At 42.4% G+C, this 26352-nt stretch overlaps 1 protein-coding gene across 3 annotated transcripts; it reads left to right on the top strand.

Annotated features, from left to right (window-relative positions):
* The first annotated feature begins 2223 nt into the window (after window positions 1-2223).
* On the top strand, window positions 2224-26112 carry PATZ1 (POZ/BTB and AT hook containing zinc finger 1). 3 transcript variants are annotated; one of them, XR_015774280.1, is made up of 7 exons: window positions 2224-3509; window positions 5866-5929; window positions 9030-9101; window positions 11442-11613; window positions 17342-17479; window positions 19254-20452; window positions 21780-26112. XR_015774280.1 is itself a non-coding variant. In XM_014253748.2 (6 exons), exons 1-6 carry the CDS (start codon window positions 2224-2226, stop codon window positions 19670-19672), a joined length of 2151 nt encoding a protein of 716 aa, XP_014109223.2. In that variant the 3' UTR covers window positions 19673-20713. The 3 variants fall into 3 exon arrangements, 2 of the variants coding, with proteins under 2 accessions (XP_014109223.2, XP_005524506.2); XM_014253748.2 differs by lacking the exon at window positions 21780-26112 and having other exon boundaries at window positions 19254-20713; XM_005524449.3 differs by lacking the exons at window positions 9030-9101; window positions 21780-26112 and having other exon boundaries at window positions 19254-20713.
* Window positions 26113-26352: the final 240 nt, after the last annotated feature.

Raw genomic sequence — 26352 nt, 5'->3', positions numbered from 1 at the left:
AAATTGTGTGTCTGTGGCACACAGACTTAAGAGAATACGAGCACTGTGTTATCTATATAATAGGGTGTATTTAAGCTGGGTTTGTCAGCATTGCTATCACTCCACCTCGAACTTCTCAAGTAAATGTTCACATCAGGATGTGTGCACACATAGTGCAGTAATAAAAAGTTACTGGTAATATTCTGACTGCAGTAGAGACAAACAGTTCCTATCAAAAGCAGGAGAAATCTGGTGTACAGGCTGAGGGCACTGTGTGGCCTTAAGTGTTAATGTAGTATTTTGGAAGTTAGAAGCTTGGTGCGCTCATTTACACATCAGTACCCAGAATGCTTTTTAAGTTCCACCACTATTTAATTCAAGTGCTGGGTTTGAGCTTTTGGAAAGCTCTGTAGTTTGTGATGCCCTCACATGTGCCAAGTTCAGTATTTTCCACAGAATAGTTTAAGTGACGATATTAGATCGTGAATAGGTAGTCCAAGCATTCTTAATTAGGCTTGATGTTACAAATGCAAAAAAGCGTCCTTGAACACTGTTTTCCAAGCGTTGTCTTTGACAAAACAAAGTCTGTTTGGAGAGTATGTGTGTGTGTGTGTGATACATATGGGGGAGATGCTTCTTCAAAAGTAGAGAACAATTTTTGTCTGAGACAGAAAGCAGACTTCAGCTGCAAATGAGTAATGATAATGATGATGTTGAAATAGCAGCTCTTCATAGAAAGACCTCGAGCACACAGGGAAGATTCAGCACTAGGACAGTCCAGGCAACCCCACGCAGTGAATTCGGCAGTGCATTTTGGAGCGTTTAACCTGGGCCCGGGGAAGGTAACTTGAGGGAGCGGGAGCCTCGCCGCGCTGGGGCGTGGGGCGCTCCGGGCGCCGTGGGAACCCCGGCTGCGCGGGAGGGGCTCCGCGGGCAGCACTTTCCCCAACATGGACGCGCTCGGGGCTGTGAGGTGCCCGTGCCTCCCGCAGCCCCCGGCCCGCGGGTACCGTTCCTCCCAACCGCTCTCGAGGGGAGGGCATTTTCGTACTGGAAGAATTCCCGCTGTACCCCTTCCCTCCCCCACAATGCCGGCGCCTCGCTCTTCTAGCGAGGCTGAGAGTTGATCGTGTACGGGGGGTGGGGGTGAGAAATGCAATGAAAGACCGGGGGGAGGCCGGTCTGCGCTGCAGCCCCTGGCCCCTCTGGGATCGGCTCTCCTCAGGCGAGCCGAGGAGGTGGGGGCCGCTCTGCGCCTCTGCAGCTCCGGGAGGGTTTGCATTGGACGATTCGCGCCTGGGGAGGGGGGAAGGTTGCCTGCAGCCCCCCCCGCCGGCCCCTCCTCCTCTCTCCAGCGGGAGGGGGCCTGGGGGGCGAGCTGCAGCCCGGATATTTGGGGGAGGGGGCGAGCGCAGCCCCACCACCCCCGTGAGCCGCGGGCGGGGGCCTCACTGCCGGCTCGGCATTGGAGGATCGGTGCTGGGGAAGGGGGAGACTGCAGCCCCCAGCCCCCGCGGGCGGGCGGGGTGGGGGCTGGCCTGCTGGCTCTGGCTGCTCTTGCATTGGCGGATGCGGGGAGGGAGGGGGGCAGGAAGCGGGGGGGCAGGGGGGAGCCCGAGTGGCTGGAGGGGGGGTCTCTGTGAATAGGGTGGGGGTCTTCTCGTCCAAAGAAGAGAGGAAAGTTTGCGGCGCCGGTGGTGAGGGTGCGTCGAAGCGGGCGGGGCCCGGACCGGGGCCGGCGGCGGCGGCGCCTGGTCGGGGGGGAGGGGCCGGGGGGCCCCCGCTGGATTTTTGTAGGGGGGGTGGTATCGCCCCCTCCTTCTCCTCCCCCCAGGGGTGAAAGTGCAAGAGGAAGTGCAGCCGCTGCCATCTTTCCTCCGCTCCAAACACACAGGGACGGACGGAGCCGGCAGCCCGGAGCCGCCGCCGGACCCCCGTCCCTCCCGGCTGCTGCCGCCGCGCCGCGCACGCCCCTTCCCGCGGCGGCCCCGCGGCCGCAGCGCCTCGTGGCGGCGGGGCCCGGGCGGGGCTCGCGCGGCCGCGCGCGCGCCTCGGCCGCCCGAGCCTTTTGTCTCGCCCCCCCCGCGCCGCGCGAGCCCCTCGCGCCGTGCAGGGTGCGCCGCGCGCGCGCCGCCGCCGGCCCGGGCAGGGGCGGGGAACGAGCAGGAGGAGGCGGCGCGCGCCGCCGGGCGGCCCGAGAGCGCGCGCGCCCCCTGCGGGCGCCGGCGGGGCGGCGCACCCCCCATGGAGCGGGGGAGCGAGGCCGCCGCCTGCGGCCCCTCGTCGGGCTGCTACACCTACCAGGTGAGCCGGCACAGCGCCGACGTGCTGCACAGCCTCAACCAGCAGCGCAAGAACGGCGGCCGCTTCTGCGTCGTGCTCCTACGCGTGGGCGACGAGAGCTTCCCGGCGCACCGCGCCGTGCTGGCCGCTTGCAGCGAGTACTTCGAGTCGGTGTTCAGCGCGCAGCTCGGCGACGGGGCAGGTGGCGGCGGCGGCGGCGCGGAGGGGAGCGCGGCGGAGGCGGGGGGCGGGGGGGCTGCAGCGGCGGCCGGCGGCGCCCCCGGGGGCGGGCGGGAGCTGGAGATGCACACCATCAGCTCCAAGGTGTTCGGAGACATCCTGGACTTCGCCTACACGTCCCGCATCGTGGTGCGGCTGGAGAGCTTCCCGGAGCTCATGACGGCCGCCAAGTTCCTACTGATGCGCTCCGTGATCGACATCTGCCAGGAGGTCATCAAGCAGTCCAACGTGCAGCTCCTCGTGCCCCCCGCACGCCCTGACATTATGTTGTTCCGTCCGGGGGCTGCTGACCTCGGCTTCCCTCTTGACATGACCAATGGTGCCGCTTTGGCACCCAATGGCAATGGCATTGCTGGCATGCCTGAAGACGAGGCCACGCGGGCTGCGCTCACGGCTGCGCAATCCTCCCTACCTGTCCTGCAGGGTGTGGACCGCCTGCCCATGGTGGCGGGACCTCTGTCCCCACCGCTGCTGGCCTCACCGTTCCAGAATGTTGCTGCTAGTGCCCCCACTTTAAGCACCAAGAGGGGCAGAGGGCGTCCCCGTAAAGCCAATCTCTTGGACTCCATGATGTTTGGTACCCCAGGGGGCCTGCGAGAGGCTGGTATCCTGCCTTGTGGTCTCTGTGGGAAAGTATTCACGGATGCTAATCGTCTTCGGCAGCACGAGGCTCAACATGGGGTGACAAGCTTACAGCTGGGCTACATAGACATCCCACCCCCACGACTGGGTGAAAACGGTGTTCCTGGTCAGGATGACCCCGATGCACCTCGAAAAAGAAGCAGGACAAGGAAACAGGTGGCCTGTGAGATCTGTGGCAAGATTTTTCGGGATGTGTACCACCTGAATCGGCACAAGCTGTCACACTCTGGCGAAAAGCCTTACTCTTGTCCGGTGTGTGGCTTGCGGTTCAAGCGAAAAGACAGGATGTCCTATCATGTTCGATCGCATGATGGCTCTGTGGGAAAGCCCTACATCTGCCAGAGCTGTGGAAAAGGCTTTTCCAGGTAAGAGGATGCTTGTATGGACCATTGACACAAAGAGAGACCTATAAAGTTGACTTTCTATCTCTTGGAAATGTACTTAGGATAGTTTGACTGTTCCACTTTAAAATGTTTCAAGGAGTGAGACTTCCATCATTTCCTCTGGGATGCTATTCTGCAGTCTCTTGGAAGGGTTTAAAAGTAATTAAGACATTGAACTGGGAGTCAGCTGGCTTCTGGCTAACGTTCCCAGCTTTGTCCCAGAGTTGGTTGTATGCGTGTCCTTGGGCAAATCAGTTGGTCTCTCTCCCTCAAATGACTCTTCTGTGAACTGGGTATTGAAATAATTACCTGCCTCACAGAAGTGTCTTGAGATCGCTGATGTGTAGGTAGTTTGAAGGTGCTGTTGAAGTGCAAAATAATACATCTCAAGATTATTATTTTTCTCGTATCCATTTTAAATTTTCTTTTTCTTAACTTCCCTTCATTTCTCTTAGTTCGTAATGTTTTTTATCACCCAAATGTGAAGGAAGAGGTGAGATTTCAAAGGCTGCAGCATCAAGTGTCTTTTAATACATGATCTTTGTGTCCTTTGGGTTTACATCCTTCTGAAGGGGATCCTGTTTCTGCCCTGCAACATACGTAAGATCTGTGCATTTAATGTTGCTGATTTTTTGTTGTCGCTGTTTGTGGGAGCTAATTTAATAAGTAGTTTGGTACACGTAGTTGTGTTAGTGGTATCTTATAGTCTGAGTAAATGAATTTGAAACTTTTTTGGAATTTTGCCGCTCACTTTGAGTGTAGAAGTAGTGGGGGGGAGGGGGATGCATACACTGCTATTTCTGTACCAGCAGTCGGTTTTCTACAGCACTTGATTTGCTCTAACATGAGGGAAGGAATTGAGGTCTCAAAACAAATCAAAAGGCCACCAGGCTGTGTAAATTGTGGAACTGTGCCCCTGCTTTCTTTTTGTTAGAGGGACTTTCTTTTATTGAAATAAATTATGAAAATGTAGCCCCACCCCCCCTTCTTCTTTTAAATCGGCAGTAATTAGGGATGCATCTTCATAAGGACTGCAGATTCAGTGATGGAAGGTCACAAAATGAAAATTTCATCTGTGGCTGGAAGTGAAAGTACTTTTCTTATAGCACTATCTGGGATCATGTGCCAAGTTTTATTGTTTTTACTGACACTTAAAGATTTCTGCTGTTGCTGAATGAAAGGTTTTTGTCATTAAGGGGAAGTGAGAAATACATGTTGAGTTCCTATTTTCCTCAGTAAGTTAATGTGAACAGGCCGGAATGCTGTTACAAAAATTAACAACAAGACCGTTTGTGTATCTGTAAAACCGAAGTATGAATGAAAACCAGAGACTGTTAAGTTTCAGTATTCAATCTTAGGAGCAGCCAGAGGAAGTTGGAAGCGTGATGTCTCTTTTTAGTGTCCTTTCCTATATTCAGTAGCGCAGCACGTGAGCTGGCTGGGCTTGAGGTACCCAGAAGGACCCCAACCAGTCTGTCCGGTTACACCGCTCCAGCCCAGCGCTGGAGCATCGGGTGTAAGAGCCTCACTGCAAAGTCCAGCCTATTTTCTGTCTGCAGTGCGTGAATTCCATCCCGTGCCCTCTCATTGGTGCAGCGGGGAAGTTGGGGGAGGAGAGGGTGGAGAAGTTGTTTCCAAGCAGTTTTGGTCTCATACAATGAAAAGCTTTCTTCCCACTAGGAGAAACTCCCACCAGGACAATCTGCAGCTCTTCAGTCCTTTCTTCTTCCAAGTAGGCTTTGCTGGTTGTGAAGAATGGTCTAACTTTTTACAGTAATAATTTGCTCTTCCATTGCACCTTCTAGTTGGAATGTTCAGAGCACTTTATTTGTATTAATGCAGTCTCCCTACCAAGTTGTAAATTAGGACTATTTTTTCATCTTGCAGGTGGAAAATGTGTCACAGCAACAGAGTTCAGATAGTCTTTTTTTGCAAGAGATGCTTAAAATTGGCTTTTTTTCATCTGTGTTTAGGACATAAACCAAAAGGGTCTGATTTTCAAATATTAAGCAACTGTAAATCAAAGTGCCTGATTGGTTAAGGTCTAAATAAGATTTTGGATGGGGATGTGCAGGCTTGAAAATCATAATTTGTATTTCCTGCTTCCTCTGATCATTGAGTCATGATTTATTCCTGAGGAGAAAATGCTGCCTTTTTAGCAAGTTGGAGAGGGTACATAAGGTAGAGTCCCAGTTGTTGGTGATCTGGTTCTTGGAAAGTTAAATATCACTACATTTGTCATAGATACAGCACTGGGATTTTTTTCCTTTTCTTGTTAAAATTGTAACTTTATTTTTAGTATTTGTTTTAAGTCTGCTTATGTGTATTTTCCTTTAAGGCCAGACCACTTGAATGGACACATCAAACAGGTGCATACCTCAGAGAGACCTCACAAATGTCAGGTAGGAGCCAGACTGATGTTGTGGATAATGTTTGGCATTGCATTTATGTGTACAGACAATTTTAAAGTATCAGTAGGAATACTGTGTATATGTGATTTGGGATAAATGTTTGTAAAGAACAGTGTTCCACAGTGACATCTGCTTTACCTCCCTCCTGTCCCCCCTTGCCTCATCTACAGCTTTGGTCCTCCTGCCTCCCCCCCTTCTACCAGATGTTCTTCCCTACTGTGCTGTCCCAGTCTCACCCTGGATCTCTTATCCAGCCACCTGGGCTTGGAGTCAGTGTCACTGATTATTCCCTCCCTCTTTTTTAAATTGCAGTTGTTGCCATCAGGAGGCTCCAATGCTGACTTAATTTTTTTAGAATAACTTCAATAAATAATTAGTTAATTGTAATTATTATAACTTGTCAAGATACTACTTTTTTACATTGCATAGCTGTCAGAACATTGCACTGAGCAAAATTGGAAGCTTTTTTTTATCTAAGAGAGAATATAAATAATGGCATCACAGTATCCTTTGTTGTACAATGTCATAATGTTGTATATAGTTTTTTTACAGTTAATAAGGTTTGAAAGACCAAATGAAGGAAGACATTTTATAATCCATTTATAGAGAGATTTAAAAGGTGCCTGGTAGTATCAATTAAAACAAAGTTGAGAATCAGTTTCCACCATCACACATTGCCGTCAGAGAGATGTTGGACAAACTTTCAAGACAGTTGTTGGGCTAACAATCTCCATGCTTGGCTTCTGAATAAATATTTAATATTTATTTAAAGAAGCAGGAGCAAGATTATTTTCTATTTTTTTTTTCTTTTGAAGACAGTGAAGGTTAGAGGATTTTTTCTTCTAAAATATTTAACCATGTTTTATGAACTTAGATAATCCTACATGATTGCTGCCTCCTGATCTGCATTGTTGCACATTTTGACACACTTATATTTCCTTCAAATTGTGAGAGTATCGATACATTTTGAAATTTTAAGAATCCTGAGAAGTTTTCTAGACAGCTGGAGCCATCTAAAGGTTTCTGTTGACATCCATATGATCTGTGAAAGCCCAGCACATTTGAAACTCGGGCCATAGAGCTGTCACATTGTCCTAGATAAAGCCTTAGATTGGCTCAAGCTTCTTGAGATGATTTTATGCGTTACAGATTTATACAAACTGGAAAATTCCACTCGTAAAAAAAATTCACAGTGTGGGGACAGCAAGGGGTCTATGGATGAACTGATGGTGGATGTTTATGTCCCAACATGAACTCCTCAGTCTTTTGCTACTTGATGCCAAGATTACTGGATGAACACTTTAAAAATTAACAGATAGCTATGAATTGTCCTTTGCCAACTGATAACCAACAATTCTTTTATAATTTAACATTGATTTAAGAATATTAAATATCAACTCCATGTGAATCAGAGGATACACTAAGAGCTCAGAAGTAAAGGAACATGGAAGCTAAGATGACACAGCCAAGCTCAATGCCATTTCCTTGCACACTTGTATTTTGTGATAGCACTTTCCAAGAGCAGTCTTTCTTACTGTGTGTTGTCTAAAGTGCCATGATACTGTATGCACTGTTCATTTCAGTTAAAAGGTACTAGTCTATAATCATCAGGACAGAGTTGAGATTGTCCTTCAGGCTTGGTTTGTTCTTGATTTTTGATTGCTTAGCCCTGCAAAGTTAATTTTTCATGAATCTTAAGGCATGGAAAATTTGTTAATGACCTGTTGTGTGTCTTTGCAGAAAATGCTTTGTAATATCCTATCAGATTTAGAAGGTCTTCTTGAATATGCACAGATCTGCTGTACGTTGTAGAAACCACAGAAGGGATGCAGTCACTCAAAACTTGTTTCAAATCTGAAAACTGATGTATAAATTGATAAAGTTCTCCCTGTGATTATCTCATAACCAGTTACACATCTGTTCCATTATATATATATCTAACACAGGATCTGGCCACCAAGAAGGAAAACAGCTTAATATTGGCATGTTGTTTCCCCTTTTTCCATTCTCTTTTTCCACTGATTTTGTTTGGCAAATTAGCTCCCCCTGAGAGCAGCCTGAACAGCATTGAGCATCCTTTTTGAATCTTTTGAGTTCCTGTTGAAAATTCCTGTTATTGTCATGCTTTGTTTATGTTTACTGGAAAAGAGAATTAGCCTGTCAGTAAACAGAAGAGCACGCCAGAATCCTCTATTGCAATGGCATTTTTGGAATTTGTGCTCTGTTATGATGTAAACAAACTGGCCATTTACCTGAGCTCTTATGTATCTTTGCAAACCGGTGATATGTATGTAATGTTTCATTGGTGTGGCATCACAGTACACTTTGGAATACCAAAACGAAAGTGGGAAGGTGTCAACCCAACTTCAGAATAAAGTATGAGAAACAGGACAATTTTAATCTGAACATCCCTGCAACAGCTGTAGTTTTCAGTGCTCAGTTTGTAATCCTACACTCATCCCCCTGAAATAATGGCTGTGCTTCTCAGATCTTTCACAAGTATCCTAATTTCCAGCACCTCTAGTACCTGATGCCAAAGTCTTGACTCCAGCTTTTTCATTACTGTTAAGATAGACTCAGATTAGGGAAGATCTCCAGAGAGCCAAAGCAGCTGAAAAATCAGATCCAAGGAGTTGTCCAGGTGTCTGGGCAAATGGCACTCTGGATCTTTTCCCTTGGATGGTTGCACTGGTGAATTTATTTTTTTTTCCCCAGTCTGACAGTTGAGTCCTGGCTATAGGAGAAGGAGTGAGTCAGTTTTGTGGCCAGAATGGGGCAGCTCAGTTACTGACCCCACGGGATGGGGTGAAGCTGTCAGCTTTGGCGTGTCCATGTATGAAAGTCAGGCTGCAGTTTGGGAGCAAACAGTGATCTGAAAATCTGTAGACGTGAAAAGAACAAGGGGAGAAAAAAGAAGTTTGCTCCTCTCAGAGACAAGACAGGTTGTTGTGGCAAATTAATTAAAAAAGAAAAATACAGGTTAAATTAAAGCACAACTTAATTGGCATCCCAAGTCCAGTGCGTATCCCATTGATTTCAATGCAGAATGAGTTTCTTCCTGTCCTAATTTCTCTTACTTCCTGCCTATTAGCAGGAAAATGGCAGCCACCATGGAATAAGCTCAGAGACATCCACATCCATAGAAAAGTTGAAACTTCAAGAGGTATTTCTTAAACAATGTTTTTTAAACTTTATATATTCTTTTTGATCTATTTATATACCTGTGCATTGTTTGATAGGAAAGCACTGGAGAGTTTTCTTCTGTGATTAACAATTAATGATAAATACTTAGCACTCATTTAGCACTTCACATCTTTCATAAAATAAAACTTTTTTTTTCTCTATACCTTTTATAAATATTAACTATTTGAATATTAACTTTGGGGTTTTCTTTAACCCTAGTCCTGTCTCCCATTGTTATGATTCAGCTAAACTGGTTCTTGCTTTCTCCACTGGACTTATTGTTTTTAAGCTTTGTTGCAGATATATTTATATATAGCTTATCCAAAGGTGAGCTTTACACAACTCGGCAGCAACAGTGAAAAATCAAACACATAAATTATTATACTGCTTTTCCCTAAGCTTTCAACTGGCTAAGTTCACTGTGGGATAGATTTGGTTTTACGTTGGCATCGCTGTATTTATGTGATTTGTCTCTGGTCTGCTTCTCATCGGCTAATGCACTCCCAGTGCTCGGGTATGGACCCTCCTGCAGCTCCATAGCTTTAGAGTTAATGATGATGGATCTCTTGGCTGTCATTGTTGATAGTCCAGTCATATATTTTTAGCTGATATCAAACAGATTGATTAGTATCAGGGCTGCAATCCTGCCTTAAGAGAGTGCTTACCTCTAAGAACGCTTTAGTAAGTGAAAGCTGCACCTCTTTTGCTCAGCGCTGTGTACTGAGATTACAAAGGAAGAGAAATCTTTCATGTTCAAGAATTTGCCTCTTAAACCTCAATACTTGTAATTTATAAATCTCTGTCTGGTGGGCCTAATTAAACTGTGTATGTCGCAGAAATCCAGATAATTTTACTGTTGCCTTTTAAATTTCATTAAGTTCTGATCCTCTGAGGTGTTAAGTCTTGTACTTGCTGCAGAGCAGCGTCATCTCCATGGGAGTTTTCCACACTTAAGCATCTCATAGGATTGAATGAGTGTAAAGCCTGTTGAAATTGATAGGTGCTTTTCAGCTGCCTTCAATGGTTTTTGGATTAAGCTCTTGCTTAACTGAATTTTATGTAATTACGTTATCCTCTTCTGTATTATCAATTTCACTTACTTGAATTATAATTTTGGAATTTTACAAAGATTGTTACTTTAACAAGTCTTGTCTCTATTGAAACAGTGATTTGATTACACACTGATATTTAAAAATAGGGATTATACCCAGTTCCCAAGACATTGAACAGCCTCATATTATTTCTTTGGGGATTCTGGTTATAGCTTTTAAAACTGTGTTATTTTATATGAAGTTGGTATAAACAAAACACTGTACACTCTTGAATGTCACTGCTCCAGCTTGGTCTGGTCATTCTGATGTATGTTTGCTTTTCTTGCACTTGTGAAATGGTTTAGACTGTAATACCATGTGCAGCATATTGCTGGTGATTTATTTCCCTTCACACATTAGGGACAGAGCAAGCCTTTCAGAACTGGCAGGCCACTGTAACAGGCTGTGGGCACAGCCTGCCTGCCCACTGCTGGAGTTATAAAAATGGGAGCGAGCCTTCACTTATCAGACAGATTTCAGCTGGAAAGTGGGAAAATAGAATCAATATTATGCGAAATCAAGCTTGTTTTGTGGTAGTAAGGGGAATATGATACCTTGACCAGGGGTAAGTTAAAACAGATTACAATGTCATGCAGTTATTTTGATACCTGCTCAGTTTTGAGGCTTCACTTCTACAGTTTGTCTGCACTGCTGCTGTGGATACCAGGATGACTCTTCTACTGTCTCTTGTCATTGTCATCCCAGATAATTCTCTGATCCTTTCTTTGTGTATCTTCACACTCCAAAAGAATTCTGTGTACTGAAGTGAGATTTATCTCATCAAAGAATAGAATTTAGGAAAATGACAGAGAGGACATTTGAGTAGTTTAAAGTGATTGGAATGGCTCAGTGGAATGGCAGAACTTACTGTAAATGGAGCAAGGTGGCTTCTGCTATTTCTTCTGTTAAATATTACTTAAGACTTTAGTATCTTCACCCTCAGAAAGGAGCTAAAGCCTTACAAGTCTATCTTGGTGTAAGTTTTACTGTCTGTAGTGTATCAGAGCTGTTTTCTTGCTGCTTTAATTCTTTTGAGTAGTAGCATTACATCTTGTGCAATGCATTGGCGTTCTGAACTTTTTATCTGGGGAAAAAGGCTTGTGCATCATGTCATTTTTTGTGTTTGCACAGGATCTAAGGTATTTACTCTAAAGAATACTAAATATATTCAACAATATCAGTGCTGTTAGCAGAGTTGATGAATCACATGGTTCTCGTTATACCTGCAGACTTGTAATGCTTCCTTTGCCACTCGTGACCGGCTGCGCTCACACCTGGCATGTCACGAAGACAAAGTTCCATGCCAGGTGTGTGGGAAGTACTTGCGAGCAGCATATATGGCAGATCACTTGAAGAAGCATAGCGAAGGACCAAGCAATTTCTGCACTATCTGTAACCGAGGTAATGAAGAAACTATTTTTTTATTCCAGTGGGATGGGACAGCCCTTGAGGGGAGCTGTAAGGCTGCGTGACTCTGCAACAGGAGGAGGTTGTACCCTATTTGTGTACATACTCTGCCTTTCCTACTGACTACTTAACCCTGAAACTGATGGAGTATAGGTCTAGCCTTTTCACATGGCAGATAGTTCCCAAAGAAACTCGGTTTAAATCTGAATCAAATTTTATTTGCTAAATAGCCAGATCCCTATACAAAATAACCATGATAAGTTGCCTTGCTGCCATTCAACATACATTTTTGTTTTTCTATACCTGATTAGATTTAAGCTCTTGCAGTCAGTTTGGAAGAAAAATGTTTTTGTATCTTGAAATGCACATTAAATTGAAAATCATACACTGAACATAAATCTACATTATATTACCAAGTCTTAACCTCCTGGTGCAATAGAGTCAAGCTGCTTTTCCCTCTTAACACAAAAAACTGTTTTGTACTAATGTATATTTCTAAAACATACTTTGTAAAGAGCACTAGAAATGTGCTTTACCTTTATTTGTACAAATACAGCTTTTCACAGTTGGAAGGGACCCATAAAAATCACCGAGTCCAGCTCCAGTTCTGTGCAGCACCATGTAAAATTAAACCATATGACTAAGCTTATGAAGCTTTTCCATCTCTTTGGGGTACTCTTCAGTTGGAGAGAGTTGGAAATTTAGGCTTTGTGGGATGTAAGGCAAGCTGGAAAAATTATTTTGACTTATTGGTGACTTTTTTGTGAGGGATTAATTCACAGGTTCAGAATGCCTTTTTGGCTCGCACAGGTATACATTGCTAGTAGGTGTTAGAAGAGATTGCTGTGTTTTGGGATATTTTTTTTTCTGAGGTTTTTTCCTGACATGTGTTCTGTTTTCTAGTTTAAGAGAGGTGAAATCTTTTGAAAAAATTAAGCTCTGCTGTTTAATGTGCAGACTGTACAGGGAGCTTTTGGAGTTGATGAGTAATGAGACATTAAATTGCAAGGGAGGTGTTACCATTAGTTGAACAGCCTGTGAATCCTGAAAGTGATGTTATGAGTGTGAGTGGAAAAGGCATCTGGGTTGAAAATCTGGGTAGATGGTGTGAAATGAAGCTTGCCCTCCTTTTCAGCTGAAGGCCTGGCTTCTTAAAAACGGCTTAAGCTTATCCTGATTCTTTTTGTGACAACAACATGGATTATACTGTTTGAGATCCAGGTGCTATCCTGCTCTCCTTCCATTGAATGTGGTGTCAAACAGAAACTCAGATGGGTTGGGAGGAATTGTCTTGTTCCCACGATTTGTAAGCTTGAATTTCAACTTAACTACCAGTGGATGTCACTGCAGCTCTTCAGAAATGGAGCCAGTGTGACAAAGACAGACCCGGTATTCAAACAATAAAATGACTGAGTGATTTATTCACATTTTACAAATCTAAATGTACAGTGGCAATTTAAGTAAAATATATACTTTGCTGTAGAATGATAGGGAACCTGTTGTACAGGTTCAAACTTCAAGCAACTACTTTCTTCTTACAGTTTGTGTATTTCATGGGAGTTGTGGGAATTGTCTGCTGTGAATTTCAGTTCACATCAGGATTTTTAAAATGTAATTATGAATAATGTTTAACAGGAAGTGATAAAGTTCATAGGAAGGGGAAGCTACAGACTGGATTTGTCAAACAATTGTGTTGTAAACTCGTTTTATGCTGTAAATTTTGATTATAGATTTGTGATCAATGACAGCAGAATTTTTAATCCTAGATGTTCTAGAATCGAAGTATAATGCTTAGTGTTTTAAACAGTTAATTTTTAAATTGTTGAGCCTGGCAAGATGAAGTCTAATGGAAAATTTCTGAATTAGAAATACCTGTTTGATAGGCATTGGTGCAGTCAGAAGCCACACACAGTAACCTGATCACAGCTGTGCCATGGCTGAGGTGCTTGTGCAGTGTGATTTTGTTTATTCTTCCCTTGGCTAATATGCTGATGTATTTTTTAATTGAAACTTAGCTGGTTCTGGATATAGTAATTGTCAGCCTCTGGGTATAGTAATTGTCAAGCAAGAATGCTCTACAAGCTCAAGCTGCTTGTGGAGAGAATTTTGGATGTTGGCCACTTAAAAAAAGTGGATGAAAAGGTGACTTTACACAGCTCAACACTCCCAGTGCTAATAACAGAGCTTAGACTTCCTCAGTTTATCCTGCTGGGCTGAAGGCTTTCTGTGGAACTTAATGAAGTGTATTACGTAGTTTTTAAGGTTTAATGGGTTTAAGAGATGTGGATGGAACTCAGCACCTGGCAGAAAGTAGTAGTCAATGGTTTGCCATGTCACGTGGCTTATTTGTTTATCATACTTCTTTTACAATGTGGCAGTATAATTTTAAGGAACTATGAGCTGTGATTTGATGTTTTATCCAGGTTGTTTCCTTACTTGAGGTTTTTATGCTTAGAGTAATCATGGAAACAATTAAATCTTGTTAAATCAGGGAAACAGTGAAGCAATTTGGAGGGGTTTTGTGTTGTTGTTTTTTTTTTTTTCCCAGGGATTTTGGGGTTTGTTTTGGTTTCTTTTTCTTTTTCTTTCTTGGTTTGGTATTTTGTTTCATTTTGGTTTTTTTCTTAAAGAATTTGTCTAAATTGTGCTTAAAAAACTAATCCTCAAGCCTCACTTTTTAAGACAAATTCTCTTTAATCAGTTTAAATAAAGAAGACATGCTCCTGATGCGTTGTTACACAATCTTCTATTACCATCCTTAGGAACTTTATTTGCTTGTGTGGGCTTTTTCAAAGAATTCTAGAGATTAATGACTTTGGCAGGTCTAGAGCTGATACTTAGTAATAACACGTACAGTTCAGAAGTTTGGGTTTATGTTTCAAACACATACAGATTGTTTGTTTCACAGAATCAAATTAGTTAGGAAAAGGGTAAATATTCCAATCGCAAATGAGAATTTATTTTTCACGATGAGTTCTTGTACATTTCATGGTGGCAGAGTCCATTAAAGCAAGGCACATTCTCCTTATGTTCCAGCTAAATCCAAATTACAATTTTTGAACAAGGAGCATCCTGCAATTATTTCTACAGTTTATCTCCTTATAAATCTTATCTAAGAGATCAAGGGGTAGGTCCCATTTATATAAAGGAGATAATTTCTTCTCTATACATATTTTTAATATTGGTTCTTCTGGTATGAAGAAATAATCTGCCCTGCAAAATAGAGGGATGTGTATGAGTAAAGTAATAAATACATTCCTTCTCTGGAAAACACTGCCACTTTATCCTCTGGATTAGTCTGACTTTTCTCTGAAAGAGACTTTTAAGAATGAAGGATTATGGTCTATGAACCCCCATCTTCCTAGGACAGGCATTCGTAATTAAAGTCTGGTGGAGATAAAAAGACCAGTGCTACGTGCTTCAGGAAAAAATTAGGATGAAAACAACCCCAAAAACATCTCTCTTTAAACAGTTTCCCATGAAGCAATTGGCATTCTTATGGTTTTGATGGAAGTTGATGACTCACATGTTCATCTGCCAAGTGCATAAAGGGGAGTTAACACACTTCGCAGCAGTTTTCATTATATAAAACAATGTACTCTACAAAAAGAACTGCAGAGTTCAGAAAAAATACTGTGTGCAGAGATTAAAAGTTCAGATTTTCCTGTGTCAGTTGTGGTGTAGAAAAACACTGAATACCTGCATGTAGTCCTTTTATAACGCTTGGCAGTGAGGTTTTAATGCATTGCTCCATCAAAGAGGTTGATCTCAGCATGCATGTGGTTATTAGCCACACGTGTGAAATAAGGAAAGTACCTCATAGGTGGAATGTCACCATTATTATCTGTACACTGTGCCCTTTTCTCTACCAGTCAGAGGATTGTTCTTTCAGGTCTACAGTGGGGTTTTTTTTGTATTTGTAAGAATATGTTCTCTTGTTGCACAGTGAGATTTTCAATGCAACATTTTGTGTCTGAGGGTAGGTCTTGCATTATTTCAGAGGATAATATCCTTACTTTAATTCCCTGGATGACTTGGCCTTGGTGATTCTGCTCCATTGTGTTTTGAGAGTGGTATGATCTTGTTTTCTTCAGTTGTGATGTATCTACTTTTCTGTACTTCTGTCTTCAGCTCAGGGGTCCACAGGAACTACCTCTTGTTCATTCTCAGCAGCCTGCTCCTTTTCCCTTCAGCAGGTTGCTGTGGAGTTCTTGCTTTGCAGGTCCTGTATATATAATTCTTAATAACCCCTGGATGAAAGTCAGGATAGAGGGATATTCTGTGTGCTAGGCACAGGGAAATTTAGTGTAAAGCCACATTCATTATTAAATTCAGCACCTGAAACTAGCAGCTGCAATCAGAAAATCCACCCCAGAGAGGTGTGTAGTATTTGGTTTGCGGCCTTCCTAATATATTATTATATATTATCAAATGTAAATGCAGTTATATCACTACAAAAATGGCTTTATGGCAGAATATCTATTCATACTTTAAGCAAAATACTGTTTTGAAAGTTCTCTTGCAAGGACTTGTGCTGTAAATGCTATATTGGTTTAAAAAAATCTAGGGCTTGGGTTTTCTCTCTCCAGAAAGGGAACCTGCAACTGTGGGTCTCTGATGGTGAACCTTGTGTTGTGTTCTTAGTTTTTAGTGGAAAATGTTTCTAACATGAAAGTGCCATAATACTCTGTTCAAAATAAAATAGAAAATTAAGCTGGTTGGTGGTGGTAGCTTTACCTCTGTAGGAAGTCGTTAAAACTCTGTCCTCTTTGTGCCTCATATATGGTCCAAAGGTACTAGTAGTAATTGCAGATTTTATTGAGGTTGAATTTAAAAACATTCCAAAGTATATGTGAGATAATTTATTGCATTAAAGAGAAACAACATATTTGTGAGACTTTAAAAAAACATTTTAAAAAGCACATGCACAAAAGTGAAAAAGTGGTTTGTTCAGAAATCAATTGTTTGATATATATATATATATGTTTTTATTTTCAGTGTTTGGCGCTTACATATCAGAGCTAATAAAAATAGTGAAATTTATTTTTAATACTTTTTGTTAATTCTAGACAAAATATGAGTTCTAGTATACTTTTTAAAACTCAGGATGAGCTAACTGCAAGAAATGTTTTTCAAAAATTACTATAGAGCAAAACTGTATACCTTAAAAAGTCAATAGTTTCAGCTTTCTGCCTTCTAGAAGTCACTATAAGTGCTAGAAACCTAAAGGAAAAGAACCTATGGCCCTAAAAAGCAACGACGGTTGTTACTAGAAAGCATTCCTTCAGATCTTAACAGCATAAAATCAACTAATTGGAGCTATCTTCCTAAGTATTATCAGATGAAGAAAGCATTTTTAATTGAAATAAATAAACCAGCACCAAAATGGTGAAGAGACATAGGTGCCTTTTTGTATGATGTCTCTTCTGCCTTTTTTTCCTGAAAGGTTCATGTCACCTGCTAGGTTTGCTTACACAGAATTTGTTTTTTAAGGAGGCTGTTCTCTCTTTGTGACTAACAAAAAGCAAACTCAGTCTGATGAAAAGTGTGCATTGCATTACTGCCTGACGATGACAGGACTCCTATGTGAGCATGTCAGAGGGAGCTGGTGGAACAGCAGCTTTGCAGTAGGGAGCAGGAGCAAGAGAAAGATTAAGGAACAGGGAAGGCAGATGTGTGTCTTTGCTGGTGGCAGGATCTCATCTCCTTTTATCTTGTTTAGGTTTCTCCTCTGCCTCCTACTTAAAGGTCCATGTTAAAACCCACCACGGTGTTCCCCTTCCCCAGGTCTCCAGGCACCAGGAGTCCATCCCGAATGGGGGAGCAGCGTTCCACTGCGTCAGGACCTATGGCATCAAAGGCAAGAGACTCGCTGCTCTGCACCTTGCTGCTCTGTGCAGAACTTTGTGTTGTGGGGTGTTGGGCTGGGCACGAGAAAGGGGAGGGAGGAAGGACAGGTAAAATACTGGAGAGAAGCTTAGGGAGATGCAGAGAAAGTCCATAGCATCACGTAGGATGTAATACCTGTCATTGGATAGCAAATTTAACAGGTCTAGAGGAAGGAAATGGACACAGAAGAGTATGTGAAGTTTTGGTAGCTTCTTCAATTTGGAAGATTGAAAAAGTCATGTTAGTTCGTCTTGAGCATCTTCCTTGGAGCAGTCAGCATCTGAACTTCGCCCAAGGGCAAGTTTGTTAGTCCCACTCTGCTTGAATCTCGCGTCAGTCAAACCCCGTTTCTGGTTTTAATAGGAACCATACTGTACATGCAGCCAGCTGTCTGTAGCTAAACTTACACTTCTAAATGCAGTTATTGGGGAGGAGAGGTAAAGGGTGATAATAGTACTGGTGCTTTCTTGTTGGTTTTGACATTCATTCAGCTTGGGGGGGCAGAGAAAAAGATGTTATTGTAAGCATAGCTGAGGAGTATTTAACTTCTGAATAAGTAAAGCAGTGTGTTTACCTGTGTAGAATAGTTTTTTGCTTCTTGGCTTGAGCTGTCAGTATTCCCGGTGAAAGTGAAACAACAGAAAGTTCTTCAAAGCCATGGTTGTTCTGTTTCTTTTCTTGCCCAGGAGAACACAGTGGGCTGGGTTAAACAAAGTGTGTGCCAGCAGAAACCTTGAGTTGTGTAATTTTTTCTGTTGAAGTCTTGATAGAGTTACTAAGAAGCCCTTTAGTTTTGGGTGGTGTGCTGACTTAACAAGAGATTTATTCCAGCTCAGTGGTGTATTGATTTCATGCATATCCTGTTAGGTTTGTAATGCTGAGTCCAGAGCAGATCTGTCTTTTGGGCTGTGCCAAGTGGTTCTTTGGTGTCTTAGAGTTAATAGTAGGTACAGTCTGTTTGTATTCAGAGACTCCTTTAGTGAGCACGTCTGGGTTTCTCACGCTCATTCACATGCACTGAGCAAAAAAAGTGTGGACAAATTTCCTTGGCATAATGCCAGAGGAGAATGGGGAAGACTCCAAACATACCAATGGCTTTGCCAGGACATATACCCAAATAACTTAGAAACATCCCTAACCTCCCTGCTGTTTCACACTGCAGTATTTAAAGATAGAACAATTTTAGGTTGTGAAGTTAACTTCTAACAGTGTTGCACTTGTAAAAAAGAGTTCCTTGAGACTAAAGGAAATTGCACTTCTTAAATTGCAGTAGCACACTGCTGTTTTGCTGAATGTTTCCAGGTTTCTTCACATCTTGCTGCAGCCTGTTGTGCTTCATGAAGTTTCTAGGCTCTCCCCCAAAGTATCAACAGCATTTCAGAAGTGTGCAAGTGAATTGCACAGTTGAAAATTCATCATTAGGTCTGTCCTTTTGTAGTGTCTGAGGTGTAAACATTGTGAGACATCCTTGGGATTCAAGAAGTGAATAAACCAGAGACCCATTATGGTTGCATTCAGTATCATGACAAATCCCTAATGAAACCCCAGCTGTTGCTGTGATAGCAGCCTGGTGGTTTGGAAAGGGTTTTAGAATATGAGGGATTTTATGTTAAGTGTGTATCATTCTGTTGTGACAGGCATTAACGTCATCAGGTGGTAACCAATCTGATTTATTTTAATGCATGTTAAATATCTTCTTTGGGAGCTAAGATTCTGAAAACTTCTCTCTTTTCTTTTTCCCGTAGAAGGCCAGAAATGTTCACATTCGGACCCGATTGAGAGTTCTGATTCATATGGAGACCTCTCTGACACCAGTGACCTCAAGACTCCTGAGAAACAGAGCACCAATGGGTCCTTCTCGTGTGACCTGGCAGTCAGCAAAAACAAAATGGAGACGGAAGGAGAGAAGAAGTACCCGTGCCCTGAATGCGGCAGCTTTTTCAGATCAAAGTCTTATCTGAACAAACACATACAGAAAGTTCACGTCAGGGCCCTTGGTGGCCCACTGGGGGACCTGGGTCCTGCTCTAGGATCCCCCTTCTCACCCCAACAGAACATGTCTCTCCTGGAGTCGTTTGGGTTTCAGATCGTCCAGTCAGCATTTGCATCATCCCTAGTGGATCCAGAGGTCGACCAGCAACCAATGGGGCCAGAGGGGAAATGAGATCAGTTGGATCTTAACAAAACAGAGCAGCAGTCTGGCTATAATGATAAGATGCTGTGAATGAAAGAGGAAATAATGAAATTTGGTTCTATAGCTAAGAATTTTTTATTCATTTTAGCTTCCCTCTTTGTCTCATGCCCTACCCCACCTTTAAACGTTCACTGGGGAGAGGGAGAAAATGCTTCTTTAGCTGATAAATTACAGAAGATGGTGGCCTTGAATAGGAGATATGACCCAAAACAAATGGAGCATTAGAGGCTGCTGCTGGTGTTTTCTTTGTGTTCTTCGAGAGTAATCAAAAGTTACCAGCACTGGTCTGAGAAGGAGACAGTCCTAGTAACCGAGGCACCTCGGGAGCTGCAGCTACAGGGAGCTGTGATTTTGTTCTCCCTCTATTCCCCTGCCCTCCCTAAACTCCCCCAGAAAAACAGTAAGTTTAAAAAACAGACCCATTATTGAATATAATGTTGAATAAAATGCCCCATGGTTCCTAGCAGGTTACAATGCAGTTGTCCTTTTAAAACCAGAAACATTTAAAGAAGGTGAGAGAATTTGAACCCCTTCTGCCTTTGTGAGGCTGTGAATGCTGCAGCAGGACTGAACTGCTGAAAAAAATCACCTTTCAGAACAGGTTGTTTTTATTACTTTTGACCATTAAACTTGCTGTCAGGTTTTTAATTCTTTATTATTATTATTTTAGGACCTGTTGTAGTGAATTGCTACTGAAAAGCCAGTCTAAGGCGATACACAGAACACTCATAAAGCAGCAGTCACATTAGGGTTAGTATTAATTTTTTTTTTAGATGTACCATAATTAATAACTTGGCTAGTTGGTTGTTTTAAGTCTATGAAAGAAATAGTTTTTATGAAAAAAAAAAAGAAAAAAAAAAAAAGGAAGGAAAAATATCCTTACAGTCTGGTTGACTGGTGCTCATTTTTCATGTGGGGACCTAGGGGATGAACACGATCAGCTATCGGGTTAACACTATGTACCACTGACTTGTTTAGTGTGAATAAACCCAGGGGTTCACAGAGTGATTTTGGTTTAATTGGATTGGACTCTATTAAAGAAGTTAGTATGTTACTTTGCATCCCCTCGTTTTGTCTGGTTTTTGAGCAATTTAGCCACCTGTCCAAAAGGTGTGCAAATGAGAGCCAGTAAATAATTTGTGAATCCCACTCTGCACTGTGCTGTATTCTCAGTGAGCTGGGCTTTTTGGCCACAGTTGTGCTCTCCTGATCTGTCTGTAGTCAGGTTTGCAAAAGCCACTGTTACTCCTTTCTTTTACAAATGAGGTGGGAATTGCAAACAGCATATCTTTGGAAATTAATTGATTACAAAATGCAAAGAAGCTGCACTCCAGGCTGTTGGACATTCCATTTAATCTGAAAATACCACTTGTGCAGAAATAATATCCTTTCATGACCCTCCTTTTCCTTCCATGTAACTAGTCATGGTTTTATGTACCAAACCCAGGTATAAATGTTGTTTAACACAGGGTTAGGAGTTAGGAATACTCTGAGTTTTAATTATGGTTCTGCTGTTGATGCTCAAGGTCACATTTCCTGAATTTATTCCTCAGTTTTGTATCTGTGAAGAATCTTCTCTACATCACAATTGTTGAGAGGGTTATTGAGCAAAGGTTTAGCAGTGATTTGGTAAACTGCTTTGTGTCTTGAATGTTTCTAAAGGCGACTCTGAAGAGCCCGTGTCCTGCACCAAGCTTGCATCCCATGAAAGAAACAATATCTATGTCCATCATTAATATAGTGCTGGAGCAGGACAGGCCTCCTTGGACCAGGTTCTCATTAGCTGCAGGAGATCTGTCTGTGTAAACGTGCACAGAGACACAAATTGTGTTTTACCACAGCTTGCATTGCCCAGGTGCTTCTAATTCAAACGTTGTAGCTGATGCTCAACTGATACTCCCATTTTGTTTTTATGTTAGAATTAGAGAGCCCTTTGTAAGTATATGGATTTTGCAATGACATTCTAAATTCTACAGAGTTAGAAGACCCAGATTCCCTCTTGTAAGAAGCTACTTTTTGTACTTGCTCTTGACTATTATAAATCAAGGATGAATAATCAATGGCTTTCTCTTTATAGCACCAGCACTTTCTAAATTGAGAGCATGTTGCAGTGGACTTGATGTTTTGCTATTAATCTGTATTGGGAGACTGAAGGACATGTTCTTCTCCAGTCATCTCCTCCCAGAATCCTGGAATAGGTATGAGCCTCATTTAAAAGGAAAAACCAGTGAAACAAACAAACCCCACCACTAAAGCTTCATGGAATTGCTCTTGTTGTACTGGTAAGATTAGCAGACAGGTAAAAACAGAACATCTTAAAAAAGTGACAAAACATTTTAAAATACCTTACAAATCTAGTGCTGAGACAGCCTTGTAAGCTGCCAAGCAAATCAGGAGAGAGCAGGTTTTCCAGTCAGCGTAACAATTTGTTGGGATTAGCAAGGGCAGCTGCAGTCACTGATTTACTAATAGCTCATAATTAATCCACAAGGGATATTTCTGTTGAACTGAGGCTGTTTGCTGGAAGACAGAAGGTTTTGTCTCCAGTGTTCCTATATGCACTCAAAGAAGGTGCATTAGTCATAAAATTCAACTCCAAAAGCTAAGTCCAGAGTACAGAATAGTTTCATCCTACATTTAGCTCTCTGACTTTAGCGTTACAAGTGGGTTGAATTTTGGCTGTCTCTATCAGAATTTAATTTTGAGTGCTACAGAATTTGACCTGGTGAAACAAAAGCCTTTATCTGTAAACGAAGCCTTCTAAAACACTGTGTATTCTGCTTGTCAAAGAAAATGCTTACTAAGTTGTCATGAATACATTGAATGAAAACTACTTACTTCTCAGTCTAGTGGACAGGGAAACAATTAGGCAGGAGGTTAACAATCCTGAAATGACAGTTCTAGATCATCCTAGTGTAAATGGGAGAGATTTGTACCAACACAGGAGGCTGGTGCAGGCTAGTGCCAGTAGGAGGTTGGGCAGATCTTTAGCTGTGGTGTGTTTTCAGTGCTTTTTGCTTCTTTGGGGGCATACCATTCCATTCTGGGCAGTAATTTAATCTACATGCAAATTCTTTTTATTCTGTACTTTGGGAAATGGCTGTTTCTCATAGAACATGAGACAGATCCAAGCTGAAAACTCAGCCTCACAGTTCAGAGTTCAAAGGGAGGTATGTAGCATGCCCTGAGCTGCAGTTTGTTGCTATTACATTTTATTTTTAATTGGTGTATAAATGATAGTTCTGATTTGGGCCACTCTCCTTTCCTTGCCTTCCCCTTTGGAGGGACTGCAAGCCAGTGTTTGAGTTGCTGCACATGTCAAGAAGGAAACTTCAGTTCATGCAAATTTATATAATCAGACTTGTAGTATTTGTTTGTATTATAGGAGTCCCATAACCTCTTATCTGAGGCTCAGAGCCTTGTGTATTAAGTATGATGAAAACATCTTCAGATATTCATAATCTAAATAAAGACAGACAAGAATGGAATAGATGCTTATAAGAGAATGAGTGAAAGATAAAGGACTAAAAACCACTTGCATGCATGCTTAAGTGTTGTATTAAATGTGGAGGCACAAACTTCAGGCTTTGTTTGTTGCCTGAATTTATAAATGTTAATCCAGAACAAATGCAAGGTGAAGCAATTTTAAGTGAATTTATTCCATACTGAGTTGAATTAGGTGACACAGCCTTGCATTTGTCATGTCTTAAATGTGTGCAAATGGTGTGGCTCACCTGACACATGGTGAGCTCTCAATCCTAAGTGATTTGCCCATGATGATATGGGAAATTGATAGCAGAACCAGAAATTGAACACAGAATTTTCCTTCTCTCAATCCAGTGCCTTAATTATAGTAGGGCAAAGTATTATATGTTGGGGGGATGTTTTTTTTTTTGGTTTTTAAAGCCTAGAACTATTAAGATGGTGTGGAGTTGGTCTTCCTGCCAATCTTTTGAATTATTGTAAATGCCCAGTCACAATTTTAGACCTGTTTGAGTGCCAGTGACTTAGGGAATATTTGTTATTTCCCATGTATTCCCTGAAATTATTGTTCCTCCCTCAACTGCTGTCAGCAGTAAGGAATGACTTGAATAGAAGAGCTGTGTAACTGAATGTCTATAACTCAACTAATTGAATTGCTAGTATGAAAGCTAACCTAGATTTTGTAGGCTCTGTTGTAACTTTAGTGTCTTGTTTTTTCACTAAATCTTTGTTCCTAGAATTCAATATCTAAACTTACGTCTTGAGTCGGGAGTGGGGTACCACTTTCAGCTTTAATTTTTTTTAAGGTGCTTGCTTGAGGAAGTAGATGCCAAAGTAAACTTCAAAGGAACTCCAGACTTCAGTGTTGGAAGAATGAATGGAGAACAAGAGCTCTCCTTGGGTTTCATGAGAGATAAATGGACAAAGTAAAAAAACAGCCACCAAAATTCTAAGTAATGAAACAGGAAAGGCTTTTCTTTACCACTCACAAAAATAATAAAATATTTTCAATTGTCACCATGGCAGAACGTCTGAGAGCGAGTGCCAGACAACATCATGGAATATGCTGGCTTTTTCAGCATTATGATTATACCTTAACAGCATCATCAATACCCAAAGGTAAATTAAGCCAGCTTAGTGCTGCTCACCTTTTTCTTGGGCACAATACCTGAGTGTTATTTGAACAGACCAGAAGCTCACAGTGAATCTGTGAGCTTAGGCTCTCAGTTCTACCCTGAGGGACAAAACAAATGAGCAAAGAGGGGGAAAAAAAAACCAGTAGGAAAACTTAGAAACAGATTCTGGAAGGCTCCAGTGTCTCCTGAAAGGGACGTGTTTTTTCATTCTGAACATGCTTTTCAAAACAAGATCTTTCAGCTGTTGTGAATGAGCCCTTGGGAACAGATGTGGATTCCAGCCCAATCTGCTGCAGCTCCCTGTCCCTGTGAGAAGGCAGCATGTTCCAGAGCACTGAGCCTGGGAGCACAGGGAGGGACCAGGCAGTGCTCCTGGGCTGCAGGCACAGGTACTGCTACAGTCAGCACCAGCACTGGCAAAGTGTTGACTGCCTGCTGCCTTCACCCTCATCCTGTGCAGTGTGCTGCCTGCTCAGAGGTGTGCAACTCTGCAAATAACTGTTGGCTGTAAAACAAAGCAGGGAGCTATTTGGCTAAACAGAAAAAAGAGAAAGTACCACTTCAAGAGTGCTATGGCGTAAGTCAGTGATGCAGCCCAGGAGCCCTGGCTGTGAGGGGTTGTGGTGATGGTTGGAATGGTTATGGCACGTCAGTGAGAAACCACAGCTGTGCACTCTGTGGTGGCAGGCAGTGATGGCCTGCTTGCCAAGAATGAACACCCTGTGTCATCTCTAGCCTCTTCCTGTATTGTGTTCCTGTCTGTAAGATGAGATGATGATAACCTTTGGGTAAGAATGTGACATGCTAAATTGTGCTGCACAACTATGCTGCTGAACTCTTACAAATGTTTGGCCTCACTGACTTCAGGTGTAATGCAAAGTTAAACAAGCATTTGGCTACATTTTTCCTGAAAGGTGTGATATATAAATTAATTTATAGAGTGCCTGGCACTATTGATCTGCTCTCAGGGTTTATGTGAATGAAGCTTTTCCTGGGTGGCCTCCATACTTGTACTGCAGTTTTGGAGACCTGGAAGTGCTCTGACCTATGCTGAAGGAAGGAGGTAACTGGAGTCTCACTGATGTTCCAGTGACTCCCTCCCAGCTCCTGGGTTCCATGTGGACCATGGAGTCACTTCATGCAGCCACTGGCAGCCATAAATGCTCTTGAGCATCCTGCAGTCACATAGTGACCTTGGGTAAGTGATTTTATAATAAATCAGTCTTATGCTTGCTAATACCTTTTTGGCTGCTGTGTCTACAAACTGGTGCCTTCTCCAGGCAAATTTTACATGCCCTCTTCAAAGTTTTCAGACTGACTGCTGGCTCTTAAGGAATCAACCAAGCCTTGCTCTTGGGCTCAGAATTTTTCTTCGGTACTGTTGTAATCTGAAAGTTTGCTGCAATTAGTGCAAATACCAGAGTAAGAGAGAAAATAAAAGGCTGTTCTTAGATGTCTTGTAGAGTGAACAACTGAAACATGAGTGTGGGATGAGCCAGGAAAACTGGTATTTTATCCCTGGCTGCACGCCATATGGAAGAGACAGTGCCTTGGAAGGGAAGGAGCAGAAAAGTTGGCCATTGGCTCTGATGAATCCCAATCCTGCTTCTACTGAAGTTGGGAATCCTCCCATTGTCTTCAGTGGAGCAAGAACGGATCTTAGGTGAGGATGGATGACTCTTTCCCTACTTGAATGAAGTCTCTTGCCTATTTATGGGCCTGCTTCTATTGAAACCGAGCCTGTTTTAGCCTTTTTGGGTTCTTAGGGACCTGTTTGTATAAAGCAACTTACCTACCTATCTTTTTTTTTTTTTCTATTGTGTGTATTTTTTGTATGTTCTGTTGGAAGGTGAAGCCTCTGTAGAAGGGGATACAAAACCTGATTTTTAAATAGTAATAAACCAAAAGAGAATTAAACTCTGCAGGCTGCATGCATTCATTTCCTGAAGATGGAGAGTAGAGACCAGGAGTGCACACAGAGATGGCCTGGACTTCTTGTATCTCAAAATCTTCCCCTTTTCAGAGACAGTT

This window comes from Pseudopodoces humilis, chromosome 20 (genome assembly GCF_049639895.1).
Source record: "Pseudopodoces humilis isolate 2021_Gansu_Grassland_sample_001 chromosome 20, ASM4963989v1, whole genome shotgun sequence".
Taxonomy (NCBI): Eukaryota; Metazoa; Chordata; class Aves; order Passeriformes; family Paridae; genus Pseudopodoces; species Pseudopodoces humilis.
This window is presented reverse-complemented; position numbering and strand designations above follow the sequence as displayed.

Bases quoted from the DNA above. Each gene is read 5' to 3' on its own strand.
- PATZ1 (XM_014253748.2), top strand. From the start codon at position 2,224: ATGGAGCGGGGGAGCGAGGCCGCCGCCTGCGGCCCCTCGTCGGGCTGC. The intron at 11,614-17,341 runs GTAATGAAGAAA...TATCTTGTTTAG, and splicing joins CTGCACTATCTGTAACCGAG to GTTTCTCCTCTGCCTCCTAC. The intron at 17,480-19,253 runs GCAAGAGACTCG...TTTTTCCCGTAG, and splicing joins CAGGACCTATGGCATCAAAG to AAGGCCAGAAATGTTCACAT.